This window comes from Glycine soja, chromosome 7, assembly GCF_004193775.1.
Source record: "Glycine soja cultivar W05 chromosome 7, ASM419377v2, whole genome shotgun sequence".
Classification (NCBI taxonomy): domain Eukaryota; kingdom Viridiplantae; phylum Streptophyta; class Magnoliopsida; order Fabales; family Fabaceae; genus Glycine; species Glycine soja.
This window is the reverse complement of record NC_041008.1, coordinates 38,558,024-38,570,480: the sequence shown is the minus strand read 5'-3', so window position 1 is coordinate 38,570,480 and position 12,457 is coordinate 38,558,024. Positions and strand designations below refer to the sequence as shown.

At 27.5% G+C, this 12,457-nt stretch overlaps 1 protein-coding gene across 4 annotated transcripts; it reads left to right on the top strand.

Moving 5' to 3' along the window:
• Positions 1 to 8,833: 8,833 nt before the first annotated feature.
• Positions 8,834 to 11,306, top strand: LOC114419531 (stem-specific protein TSJT1-like). Of its 4 annotated transcripts, none has more exons than XM_028385219.1 (5): positions 8,834 to 8,969; positions 9,113 to 9,407; positions 9,973 to 10,210; positions 10,346 to 10,466; positions 10,869 to 11,281. In XM_028385219.1, the coding sequence occupies exons 1-5, from the start codon at positions 8,876 to 8,878 to the stop codon at positions 11,063 to 11,065; spliced, it is 945 nt and encodes a 314-aa protein (XP_028241020.1). In that variant the 5' UTR covers positions 8,834 to 8,875; the 3' UTR covers positions 11,066 to 11,281. The 4 variants fall into 4 exon arrangements, with proteins under 4 accessions (XP_028241020.1, XP_028241021.1, XP_028241022.1 ...); XM_028385220.1 differs by having other exon boundaries at positions 8,839 to 8,969; positions 9,070 to 9,407; positions 10,869 to 11,260; XM_028385221.1 differs by having other exon boundaries at positions 8,840 to 8,969; positions 9,073 to 9,407; positions 10,869 to 11,260.
• Positions 11,307 to 12,457: the final 1,151 nt, after the last annotated feature.

Here is a 12,457-nt window from a genome sequence, read left to right as displayed (position 1 = left end):
GTTTAGTAAGTATAAAAAATTGAAAAATACTAAAAATTTATATTTAACACATTTTTAAATAACTTTAGGATAATTATTATTGAAGTTGATATATTTATTATATACAATAATTTATAATAATAAAAAACAGTATAAAAAAATATTGTATTTCGGTAGTAGTATATATATGCTAGTTTCTTATATCTTAATTTTAATTTAATTCCTTGTGTTATTTTTGTACTTTCATTTTTTTACGAATTTAATACCTGCTATTTTAATTGTATATCTTTTTATTAATTAATTTTGACATTCAATATTTAATAAAATATTTGGGTTTCTTAAATATGTTATTATGGATTTAATTTTTAATTATGTGTATGAAGAACACTTTATCAAAAGAAGTAAAAATCATTTTAATAATTTTACACTTCAAAAAAATTAATTTCCGTCTATTTATTGAGAATAATCCTTATAAAAAATATTAATTATCATTTTATTGGATTGGATTAAAAATATTACACTATCATGTTAATATTTTTGTTAAACATTGAATGATATTTGACAAATAATTGAAATAAACCAAATATTGGATAAACTCATAAAAAAGGAAAAAAAACATAAAGTAACCAGAAAGAAAAAAAAAATGTAATTAAACATGAAAAACAATGTAGTATATAATATTGCGGTAGTGTTATTTAGTATGAAAAAAAAAATTGTGTCTAGTAATTAATTACTAGATTTTTTACAGAATAATTACTAGATTCTTAATGAAATATAGATGATTTTTTAATTGTAATTAAGGTTTATTAATGTTTTAAAAATATTTAATGATGCTAGTTTTAATGTGGTTTTCGGCAAACCATTTACTTTCTGCTCCAAAATAATAATAGTCTTTTGGTACATTTATTAAGGAAAAAATAATAAATAAATAAATAAAATAAAGTAATAGTTTTACAAAATTAATTTTATATTATTAATTCATTTATAAATTTTATTATCTATCATTAATATTATAAGAAATATAAAAAATATAAGTAAAAAATACTTATTATTTTTATTATAATTATTGTTTTAGGTTATTTTATACAGATAAAAAATAATAAATAAATGAAAAATAATAATAATTTTATAAAATTAATCTTATTATTATTAATTCATTTTTTATTCTATATTATTAATATTAAATTAAAAATTTAAAATGATAATTATCATAGAATAATTTTTTTTATACATAGTTATAAATGGGACGGGAAAATACTGTATTTATTTATTTGGTGTAATAACGTGAATGGGAGAAAGAAAGAAGTGAATAAAGTTGCAGGAATGAGACAGAGGGAGTATGTGATGAAGCCCTTATCCAAAATTGCACGCTCTTTCTCTCTCTCTCTCATTCTTTGCCACTTTTCCTTTTATTGGGTTAGTGGTTACACATTCCCTTCTCTAACCCATATTTGCGGCTTTGTGCATTTGTTTTTTAGTTAATTGGAATGTCAAGATAATGCAAATGGATTTTTTTACTCTAATTCAATTTTAAATTATTATATAATTAAAAGTTATTGCTTTTTATAATAATTGCTTTCAAATTTTATATAAATTGTTTATTATGAAATTTTATACAATATTAATAATGTATTAAAATTTGATGTTTTTGATAAAATTAACTTACAAAATATGCAAAAAATGTTCACTTTTTTACAAATATGTTGTATGTGCCTTTTGTATTAATATTGATCAACATTTACATATTGACAGTGGAATGAAGCAAAATTGTCAATTTTTAAAATAAAAAATTAAATATCTTAATTAAATTTTAAAGAGATTAAAATCATGAATAATTTGTCAAATTAAAAGGATGAAAATTATAATTTAATCAATAAAAACAACATTAAAGCCAATATGATTATGATGTAAAGTAGGACCAGGTCATGAACTATTTATATATTCATATTACAATGATTGCCGTACTGGATGGAATTCTTTGTCTCCGAACAAGATCTCTTGTAAGCAAGAGAAGTTTAAAAGCTATAGTACTAACAATGTATGGGGTTCAATAATTTTTGTTTTTAAGATTCTCATTACTTCTCCAAAGATACTTAAATAGAATATAGTAATGTCCTTTACTCTAACGTAATAATATTAATTATTGCTTGATTATAATACATAAATTTGATTTTAACTGTCTTAATTTGATTGTGATATATTAACTGAATTTCTACTATCTTAATCATACATTAATTATCAAACAACTTTTAAAGTTTACGTGATACCTTTAATTACACAGTACTCATTTGATTATTGGCGTATATAGTTGACTTTCAATTTTTTTTATATATAAACAACACAATTTAAGATCAATAACTTGTGTATATCATCACCTCAACAAGAAAAAACGTCAAATAAAGTCATTAATGAACCCATAACTCCATCACCATATATTAAGTAATTTTAGAAAACTTATTTGACCTGATTTCCAAAACTTTTCATGTTAAAAATAGAAGTTCTTTCATTTAGTTTAATTATTTAGAAATTTTACTTACTTTTTGAAAGAACAATTACTTTTGTTTACTTAAAATTTCTTTAAAATATATTTTTGAATTTTCTTTCTAAAAGGAAAAGCCAAACATGTTAGGTTAAATAGTAGCCAATAATTTGAATATTGAAGAAGATATATGAGAAACTTAATTGATCCCTCTTGCACTGTGGTAGGTACGCATGACTTCATGAAAACCATACAACTGGAAATGTAACCGACTTTAATAGCCATTAAAAAAAAGAATATTCACATGCAATACAAAGATTAATACCCAGGTGGGTTGATCAGCATCTTTTTGAGCGATTTTGCATGAAACAGTTTCATTTCATGATTCATCTGTTAATGTCAACGAATAACAGCAACATAACGTAGGACAGCAACTGGAGCTACAAACAATCCATATGATTGTTTTCGAGAATATTTTATTTAAATGCCCTCATTTCTAATCATAATATATATAGATACCCCTACCATGTTTGGTTCAAGAGAAATGAAAAAGAATTGGAAAAGAAGAAAGTTTCTTTTATTACTTTATTTAGTTTTAAAATTTAGGGGGAAATGGAAAAAGTGAATGTTAAGAAGAAAGATGACATGAAATTGATTGGTTAAAAAAACAGTATCAAAAATCTCAAAATTAGATATTATAGATTTTTTTTAATTTTAAGTTTGATTAAGTTTTGAATCAAAGATTAATTGTATAAGAAAAAAATGAATATATCGGAATTTCACCAAGGAGCTAAATGCCTTGATTACCTTAAAAATAAAAATGAAAGAACATGTGTCATTCCTAAGGCTCAAGCAATGGAAATTCATGTAAAGGATCTTGTATCATACTTCAAAATTCCCCCTTGACATACTACAGGAAACAGATTGTGAGAAGTCTATACAAAATTTATTGCCAATTATGTGAAATGATAAACAAAAATATGTTCGAATATAAATGTTTTTTGTAATATTATTATGACTCAAAATCATGTGCAGTAGTAATATCAAATCTATAACATAAATAAGAAGTGAAATCTTGAGTTAAGTCTTGAATAAACTTTGAAAATGTTGATGACCTGATTATTTTAATATACTTCCTAACTATCATCATCCCACTACAATTTATCTGTTTTTAGTTTTACTACTTCGTACTTTGTTTTACTTACTACTGTTTATACTATTCACTTTTGGAGACTCATTAAACCGAAAGCTTCTCAAGTTTATGCCAATAGTTTTATTTTTTTTAAGTATAGATATAACATAGTATTTTCTATAAAAATAATCATATTTAAACTAAGTAAGTGTATGTTTGAATTAAAATTTATAAAATCAACTCAAGTTATATTTCTACAAAATTGAGTTTTCAAACAAAATTTTCATGCTTACATACTTTTGAGTAACTAAACATGTCATCAAAATTATGTCTTAAGTACTTTTTGAGTGATAAAATTTTTCTTTTGAGTATTTAGTTCAATTGTATATTCAGAATTCCAATTCAAGACTACATGTTAAATTAAAAAAATTTCACACTAATTAATACTTGCACTCAGTGATTATGCATGTATAGGGGCAGATCCTTTTTTTTTTGTAAAGTGGGCAAAACAATAGTTTATAATATTTTTATAAAAAATATTATAAATCTTTATAAAATATATAATCTCATTTCAATATTATCCAAAGCTTTTCCAAATTACAAAGATGTGCATGTATTTAGTACTAGAAGAGCCGAAGTGATAATTTTCTACATTCATTATTTTAAAAAAATTCTTAAAGAGTCAACACCTATTTTTATATGGGAGTATTTTCTTTTTTATCAATGCATTTAAGTAAAATAAAGTATCTTGCGGGGACAATTGTTCCGTACCCCTATAAAGTGCATCTACCCCTGATTATGCGTACACTTTTTCTATTAAGAGACTAGCATCTTGGAACTAATGTATAATCTATTAAAAGATCTAATAATTTAATAAGTAGGTAAATATCTAATGCATTTCCCACCTAAAGAAGTAATTTTTAATGAAAAAAACTAACGAGATAAAATAAAAGAAATTAAGACTGCAATAAAGTTTCAATAACAAAGTAAATCAAAATCCACACAAATGAATCAATATAGTTTCTAATGGAGAACGAAAGAAACCTAATTTTATTAACAAATTCTTGGCGTACAATAAAAAATAAAAAGTTAGCATACATGATACATGTAGTTTCAAAAGATTAATCACGTAGCTTTATCTTTTTGTAAGGGGGTAAGGGACCACTAAACGAGAGTTATAATGTAATATCTTAATTGTTCATAAATGTGGAGCTGCAGTTGCAACTACATTTGGATCTACCATCCTTTTTTCTCTGCCAGTAATTAAGATTTATCATTCATGATAGAACAGATCCATCTCCTCACTCTCTTTCTCTTTGATGAAGACCTTATTTTCTCTATGTTACTTTGTATAAAATATGATTGATTTTATACCAAAAATAATGAAAAATAGCTCCCATGATTTTGTTGCCGCAAAAGCCAATAATCAACCACTTACCTAGTTCCATCACATTAATAATAAATAAGTTTTTGATAATTATAATTGTTAATAAGATAGAGTGGCTTAATAATTAGAGATGCATGATTAATGATAGGAGTAATGAACCAAATATATATACCACTTTTGTTTCTCTTCGTAAAATTGGAACAACAGGGGGACGTTATAATTTTATTTTATTTTGACAAGGGACGTTATTATTTAGTTTGGTACATTGAGAACGCAAAATCGAATATCGTTTGCTCTCAATATTTAAACTCATCCAGTGACACTGATTCAAACTACCAACATGGTATGGTATGACATATTTATTATTTAATAGAGAGTTTGATTCTTGATCTATGTATTTTTTAAAAATATTTGTTGGAAGAGATTTATTTAAATGAATCTCACTATCTGGGATTAATTGTTGATTTACTGTTGAAAAATTCTCTAATCCAAAAAAAATGCTTCAAGCCTTTTAGGTGACATGGGTATCAATAAATACTTATAAAAGAATTAAATAACTTTTTCTAGAGGGAACTAAACAACTTTTTAGTTTATATAGTACACGGATCTTTTAGTTTTGATTTTTTGTTTTCATTTCTGTCTCATTTTTACTTCTTTGCTGTTAGATTTTGTTGACAAAATTAACGGAGGTTTAACTCATTATTGTCGCATTTGTTGTTACTAATTTTTGTCAGATCAGTAAATAGTTACAAATCAAATAAAAAAAAACCAAAATAGAAAATATTTAAAGGGACAAGTAGGGGGGAAAGTTATTTAAACTACATCTGCAAAAATTAAACCTTTAAACATTTCAAATATAAACAAACCTACAACAAATGCATTGGTGAGGATTTTTTTTTTTAATAAAAGTTGAATCCTTAACATACAACTTTGTATAAGTCATACAATGAAGCAATCACCCATATAAATTATAAAGCAAATATAATAAATAGGAAATAGCAAAATCGAAACATAAGACAAGATATTTTTTTTTTAATCCATAGGAATCAAATATAATATAAATTTTTTTAATAATAATTTATACATTTTATTCAACTAATTAAGTCAGCTTCCTTAACATACAAGACATAAAACACAAAGGTTTGTAAGAAAACGTTACAATGGAGTCTATGGAAAATTAATCCAATATTCTATTTGGATTATTACCAAAATGCGTAAGAAAACAAACATTAGTAACTTTGTGAAGTTTTCTAGTTTAGCAGGTAGATAAAAAGAAAGTCTATTAACTGTTAGACACGATATATTTTAAACTTGGTTAAAGAAAACTAAGATGGGATACTATATTGTTACTTAATCAATTATATATTAATCATAATTAATAACATACATTTACTAGCAAGGACTAAAAAATTATACGTTTTAGTATAATTTTTAAAATAATTATTATAAACATCGATAAATTTATTATGATACTAATGATTAATGATTTATGAGTACTCACATATTTTATATTATTATTAATTTATAATTAAATTTACTATATAAAAAATCCATAAATATTTAACAAGTTTATTACTAATATAACTTTTTTTATCCCAATATTTTCAGCTAATCAATTCTATTTTTTGAACAATAAAATAATTTAAAGTTGTATGTAATGACGTATATAATTTTTTATTTTCATTTTTTATACTAGCATCTCAAAATTGAAAGAAGAAACTATGTTATTGTTCACATAATTTTATACAAAAGTGCCTGATATTGTGTATTTGAAGTTTTTAATTGTTGGAAATGATAAGGTTATCAGCACATATTGTCTTTAATTTGAGATTACTTGCTGAGATTTTTTTTAAGAATGACATATGAAGTATTTATTATTAAAGTCGTAATTAATTCTGTTGAAAATCATAAAAACATATGTCAAATTGTCTTTCTATATGAATGAGAAACCAAATTAAATCAAATCTTTGCCTTGTTCCGCTGACATCACAGTATCATGTGTATAGATACAAAATTACAATCTGACACTAAAGATCTCAAAGTGTTTTTTACATTCTTATTTTTATTATTTTCTTCTTTCTATTTTTTAGAAAGGCAAAACGGCAAAGGAGTTCCATCTGCTTTGGGTTGTTTCCAAGTCCCATTCTTAAGCCTGTTTCGGTTCACCTTTTGGACTTATATTCATACGAGGCTAGACGAATACATCTCATTTTTATAAAATTACAAAGTATATATATATCTTACATTTTTATATTTTACCCTTTTATTGTTATATATTTAATCCCACTGTTCCAATAAACGAATCATTCTATGATTTCAAAACATGAAATTACAGAAAGAACAATTGCAAACTATGCAATTTATTTGATTAAATATATAAATTGTATGATTTTAATATTTATATCTATTTTTTTGTCACCATAATATTAGTGTAAAGTAAAAAGAGTATTTATCAAGTTTTTTATAATTAATCTCCGTAAAAAATATAATTAATACTTTAGTTAAAACTCTTATTTTAATTAGGTTTTTTTTATTCATATGACCTGAAACTTTGCTTAAAAGATCTGGGTTCAATTCTACTCAAATCTTGTTTGTGAAAATATTTACTTAGGTGAAAAATGAGATAAACTATATATAATAATTATTGAATCAAATAGCAGACCACCGACATTAAAACCTAATTATAATGATATTTTATTAGACAACCCCAATGCGTCACTGCCACCGTTTATGCTCTTAAGTTTTGAATTTTTTTGTGTTGTTATATTATTTTGGCTTTCTCTATGTATAAAAGAATCATGTCTTTTATATATGCAAACGTCTATGCTTCCTCTCTATATTTAAAAAAAAAATCCTAAAATTAATCATTGATTCATATAATCAGACAAGTTGACTAAAAGTCTAGTAAACGAAGGGAAGGAGATTAAACGAAATCGTTATTCTTTGGCAAATCTGTATTTCAGAAAAGTAAACTTCCAAAAACATTTGGATTGAGTATTTGATTGAACCTTCAAGCAGCACAAAATTAATTTACTTAGGCAATAATATGAATTTCAAATCGAAATCTGACAATAAAATTCTACGCCCTCATTTTTAGAAGATTCAAAATCCAAATTAGACAAATCAACAAAGATGGACATAATCTGTGGGTGGCAGTGGCAGAACCACAAACCACAAGTACCATTGTTAAAGTATACGCGGTTTTCGACATTTAAGCGAATAAAAACATTGCAAATTTGCAACTGTTCTGACTCAGATCACTGTCATATGTTGTTGGCTATGTGGATAAGAGGAACCGTTAATTAACCTGAAAGCTTTAGATATGATTATTATATTGGCCAACACAATGCAAAATCACACAGATTACTTATTAAATAAATACTAAGAACAAAACAAAACAAAAAACCATAGAGATTGATTTTTAATGAATTTAAGAAAGAAATTTATCTTTCTCGTTCTAAATTTAAACAAGTCATGGCTATTTATTTCTATATTTACTTCATTTGTTTGAGTAGACCTTTTTTATTACAAAAAAAAAATCTAATTTTAGTTATACATATACTTCGAAATGGATTGAGATTTAAGAATATAAACATATATGCAAGCAATTAATGTATAACAAATATATTTGCGTTTTGGATTCATATGTATGCCTTTGATATAGCACAGTTTAAAACAGATGAGTATGAAAAGTAATATTTAGAATTGATATCAAACATATCATATATTTTCTATTTATAAGCAATAGTTGTTGGTTATATCTATCTAATAATAATGTATTACTATTTTAATCTTCTGCTTACCTACTTGTTAAGTTGGATAAAACTGCCAGCATGACCCAATCTCTTGCTCTCTCTCTACCTTCCAGTCTCTATATATATTTAGCCACATGCTATGAATGAATCATTCTACCTATTATCACTGTCCGTTTTCAAAGGCAATCACTGAATCTCATTCTCTATCTGAATCTATTTGGATTATTACTGATTTTGGTAAACTTTTTCTCACTTTCCTTTTTGAGTTTGCATTAATTGTTCATGTGCATGATGGTTGCTCATTGTTCAATAGCTCAGAGATTTGATGTTTTTTCAGCAGTTAATTGCTCTATTGATACTTGTTCATTTATTTGAGAAAGCCTATACACTCCTTGGAGAAGGGAAGAAAAGGAAAGTAGTGCTGACATTGGAAGAGAACAATACAAAGCCAAAGGAAGAGGCAAACATGTTGGCAATTTTCAAGGATAATTTGGTCAATCCACCAGAAGAGCTAAACAGCCCTGCTTCTTTGAATTCATCAAAAAGGTCTAAACTTCCAAATGAAATCCTTCAGGAATTCCAATCCTACAACCCCTCCAATGCTTTCTCCATGAGCTTTGGAAATGATGCTTTGCTAGCTTATTCCCCTTCAAACAAGCCCTCCATTCATAACGGGTATGTGCCCCTACCTTTCTTTTAAAAAAAGTGATTTTGAGGTAAAATAATAACTTTTTAGAGATTTTAATAAAAGTTAATTTATGTTTGTTTATGATCATAAAAATCACTTTTTTTTAAAATAGAAATAACTGATTTTATGAGAATTTTGTATTTAAATTTCATGATAACTCATAATAATAGACTACAGTAATCACACGTTACGAGCCAGATTAATCACTTACCTAATGGGTTAAAGAATGTCCATAATCTTTGACCGAAGATAAAAAAAAATAGTTTTTCAATATTAATGATATTCAAGATAGTATCCATCTAGTGAAATTTTATATTTTTTTGTTTTTATTATTCTGAAAAGCTAAAACAAACACATAAAAAACCTTTAAAATGATTAATTTTTAAAAATAAGTGATTTAAAAAAGTGTAACAAATGGACACTTTGTGTTTAAATTTCCCAACAACTCGTAACAATGAGATTTGAATATTTGATTTGATTTAAAATTTGAGAAATGAATGTGCATTAAGTTCTGTTTCTCATTCTCATACAAAAGATGTCTCACACACACAGGTTTTGTGTTTTGGATAACATACACTGCATTTTCCTTGGGAGCCTAAACAACCTAAGCAAGCTCATAAAGCAGTATGGTCTATCAAAGGGAACCAATGATGCTATGTTTATCATAGAAGCCTATAGGACACTTCGTGACAGGGGTCCATACCCAGCTGACCAGGTCCTCAAAGAACTTGAAGGCAGTTTTGGATTTGTGATATATGACAATAAGGATGGAACAGTTTTTACTGCTTCGGTAAGGCACTTTCTGAATCTCTCTACATGTACAATTCTAGATATATTAAATAGGAATTAATGTATGTACATGGTGATGTTAATTATTACTGATTAATCCCTTCTAATGCTAATATACATACATGTGTTTGAGCAGGGTTCTAATGGACAAATTGAGCTTTTCTGGGGTGTTGCAGCTGATGGTTCTGTAGTTATTTCTGAGAATTTGGAGCTTATAAAAGCAAGCTGTGCTAAATCGTTTGCACCATTCCCCGCTGGTATGTAAAGTTGGCCTCTCCTTCTATTGCAAAATTAGATGATTCCTAATTGTGATTTCTAATTTCTTTTGTACTCTCTGTTATGATGCCATTCATAACTACAACTTATGTTGTATCCATTAAAAAATATCAATGACTTTTGAGATATTTATTGTAAAAATATAAAAACTTATCATTATCATGATTTGTAATTAAATGAAAGTTGCATACACTTTTTACTCTATTTAGAATCATCATCAAATGAACAACTTTCCAATCAAGTGAAATTAGTTCAATTATAAGAGAAGTGCAATATTGACTTGGGACCAATAGAATTATAGAAGCATTTGGAAATTTGGAACTATATGGCTTATGTTTTTTGTTTGGAATATAATGCATGAAAGGTGTTGAATTAAATTGCAGGGTGTATGCTTCATAGTGGGCATGGTCTAATGAGCTATGAGCATCCCACGAGGAAAATGAAGCCAATGCCTAGAACTGATAGCGAAGGGTTTATGTGTGGAGCCAATTTTTTGGTGGACTCTCAATCAAGGAAGTCAATGATGCCACGTGTTGGAAGTGAAGCCAATTGGGCTCCTTGGGGGGGCTCACAAGCTTGATTCATTCAACCATGACCAAATAAACACATTGAACAAAAAAAAAACCTACTATATAAGGGAACTTTTTTCTTTTCTATTTTTAATGATGTTAGCAACATAACGTAATGGGGTGACTTGACTGTTATTAGCACTTTTGGGATTTCATTTTCTTTTAGCTTCTATATATACAACAAATTTATGATTGGAAATTGAGAATGACTTTGGTCATTTGCATCATGAATAAGTTTAAGTTTCCAATTCAGATGTGTAATTGTTGTATCATATAAAAAAAGGTGTCTAGTTTTTTTTTTTTTGGTATTGAACGGGGCTAAAAAGCCCAAAAACAAAAACAGGAACTAAACAACAACTACATGAGGAGTTTCAACTCCACAAGAATCCATAAGCAACAACTGGGTCAACAGCCCTATAGGATGCTCCAAAATCATCAAATCCTCCTCGTTGAGTACGAGCATGATTGACATGCAAATCCGCACATTGATTTGCTTCCCTATAGATATGACTAATCTTCACCTGCTCCAAGCCACTAACCATCTTTCCTAATGGCCCCAACGATTGTCCAGCCCTCAAGACACCCTTGTTTGTCGCCCTTCAGTCCATCAGCAACAACTTTCGAATCCACGTTGATCTCAAGGAAATCAATCCCCCTCTGACGAGCCAGAGTAACACCTTCAAGCACACCCCATGACTTAGCCACATAAGCTGAAGCAATACCCAGATTCCTTACAAAACCCACAACCCATCTCCCATTCTCATCTCTGATCAAACCACCATAGCCAGTTCCTCCACTATCCCCTACCTTCAAACCATCAGAATTAAGCTTATACCACCGTTGATCAGGAGGCATCCACTTAATCATGATCTGCTTTTTGCTCACAACTTGACTACTATCCATATGGACCATAAGAATCTTATAATTCCTACAGTTTTGCAATATACTTTCCCACAGCCTAAACGGCCTTACAAAGGAGGAATTGTGCACTTGTTGATTTCTCCAATACCAAAGAAAATAGCATCCTTGAGCCCAAACACTTTGCCAATCATCTTTAGATGTGGCATTCAAGTCTCTAGATAAATTCATATCAATCCACTCCATTAGATCAGGATAGAAAAAATTAGCCACATTAGACTGGTCTAGAAGATGAAGCCAAACCAAATTGGCCAGAGGACAATCCCTCAAAACATGAAGAATATTTTCCTCAAGGATAACACAATGATGGCAACTAGCTTGACCATTTCCCCTATGAGCAATACAACTATTTGTCAAAAGCCTTTCATGAGTAACCTGCCAAATGAAAACCTTGATCCTTTCTGGGGCCTTAATCTTCCAGATCTTGTTCCATATATGACTTTGACTGAGATTTTGGAAACCATTCACCTGATTATATCCACTAG

Coding starts and splice junctions, on each gene's coding strand:
- LOC114419531 (XM_028385222.1), top strand. CDS start 8,876: ATGAATCATTCTACCTATTATCACTGTCCGTTTTCAAAGGCAATCACT. Junction 8,937..9,061: donor AATCACTGAATCTCATTCTC/TATCTGAATCTA, acceptor GAGATTTGATGT/TTTTTCAGCAGTTAATTGCT. Junction 10,467..10,868: donor GTTTGCACCATTCCCCGCTG/GTATGTAAAGTT, acceptor ATTAAATTGCAG/GGTGTATGCTTCATAGTGGG.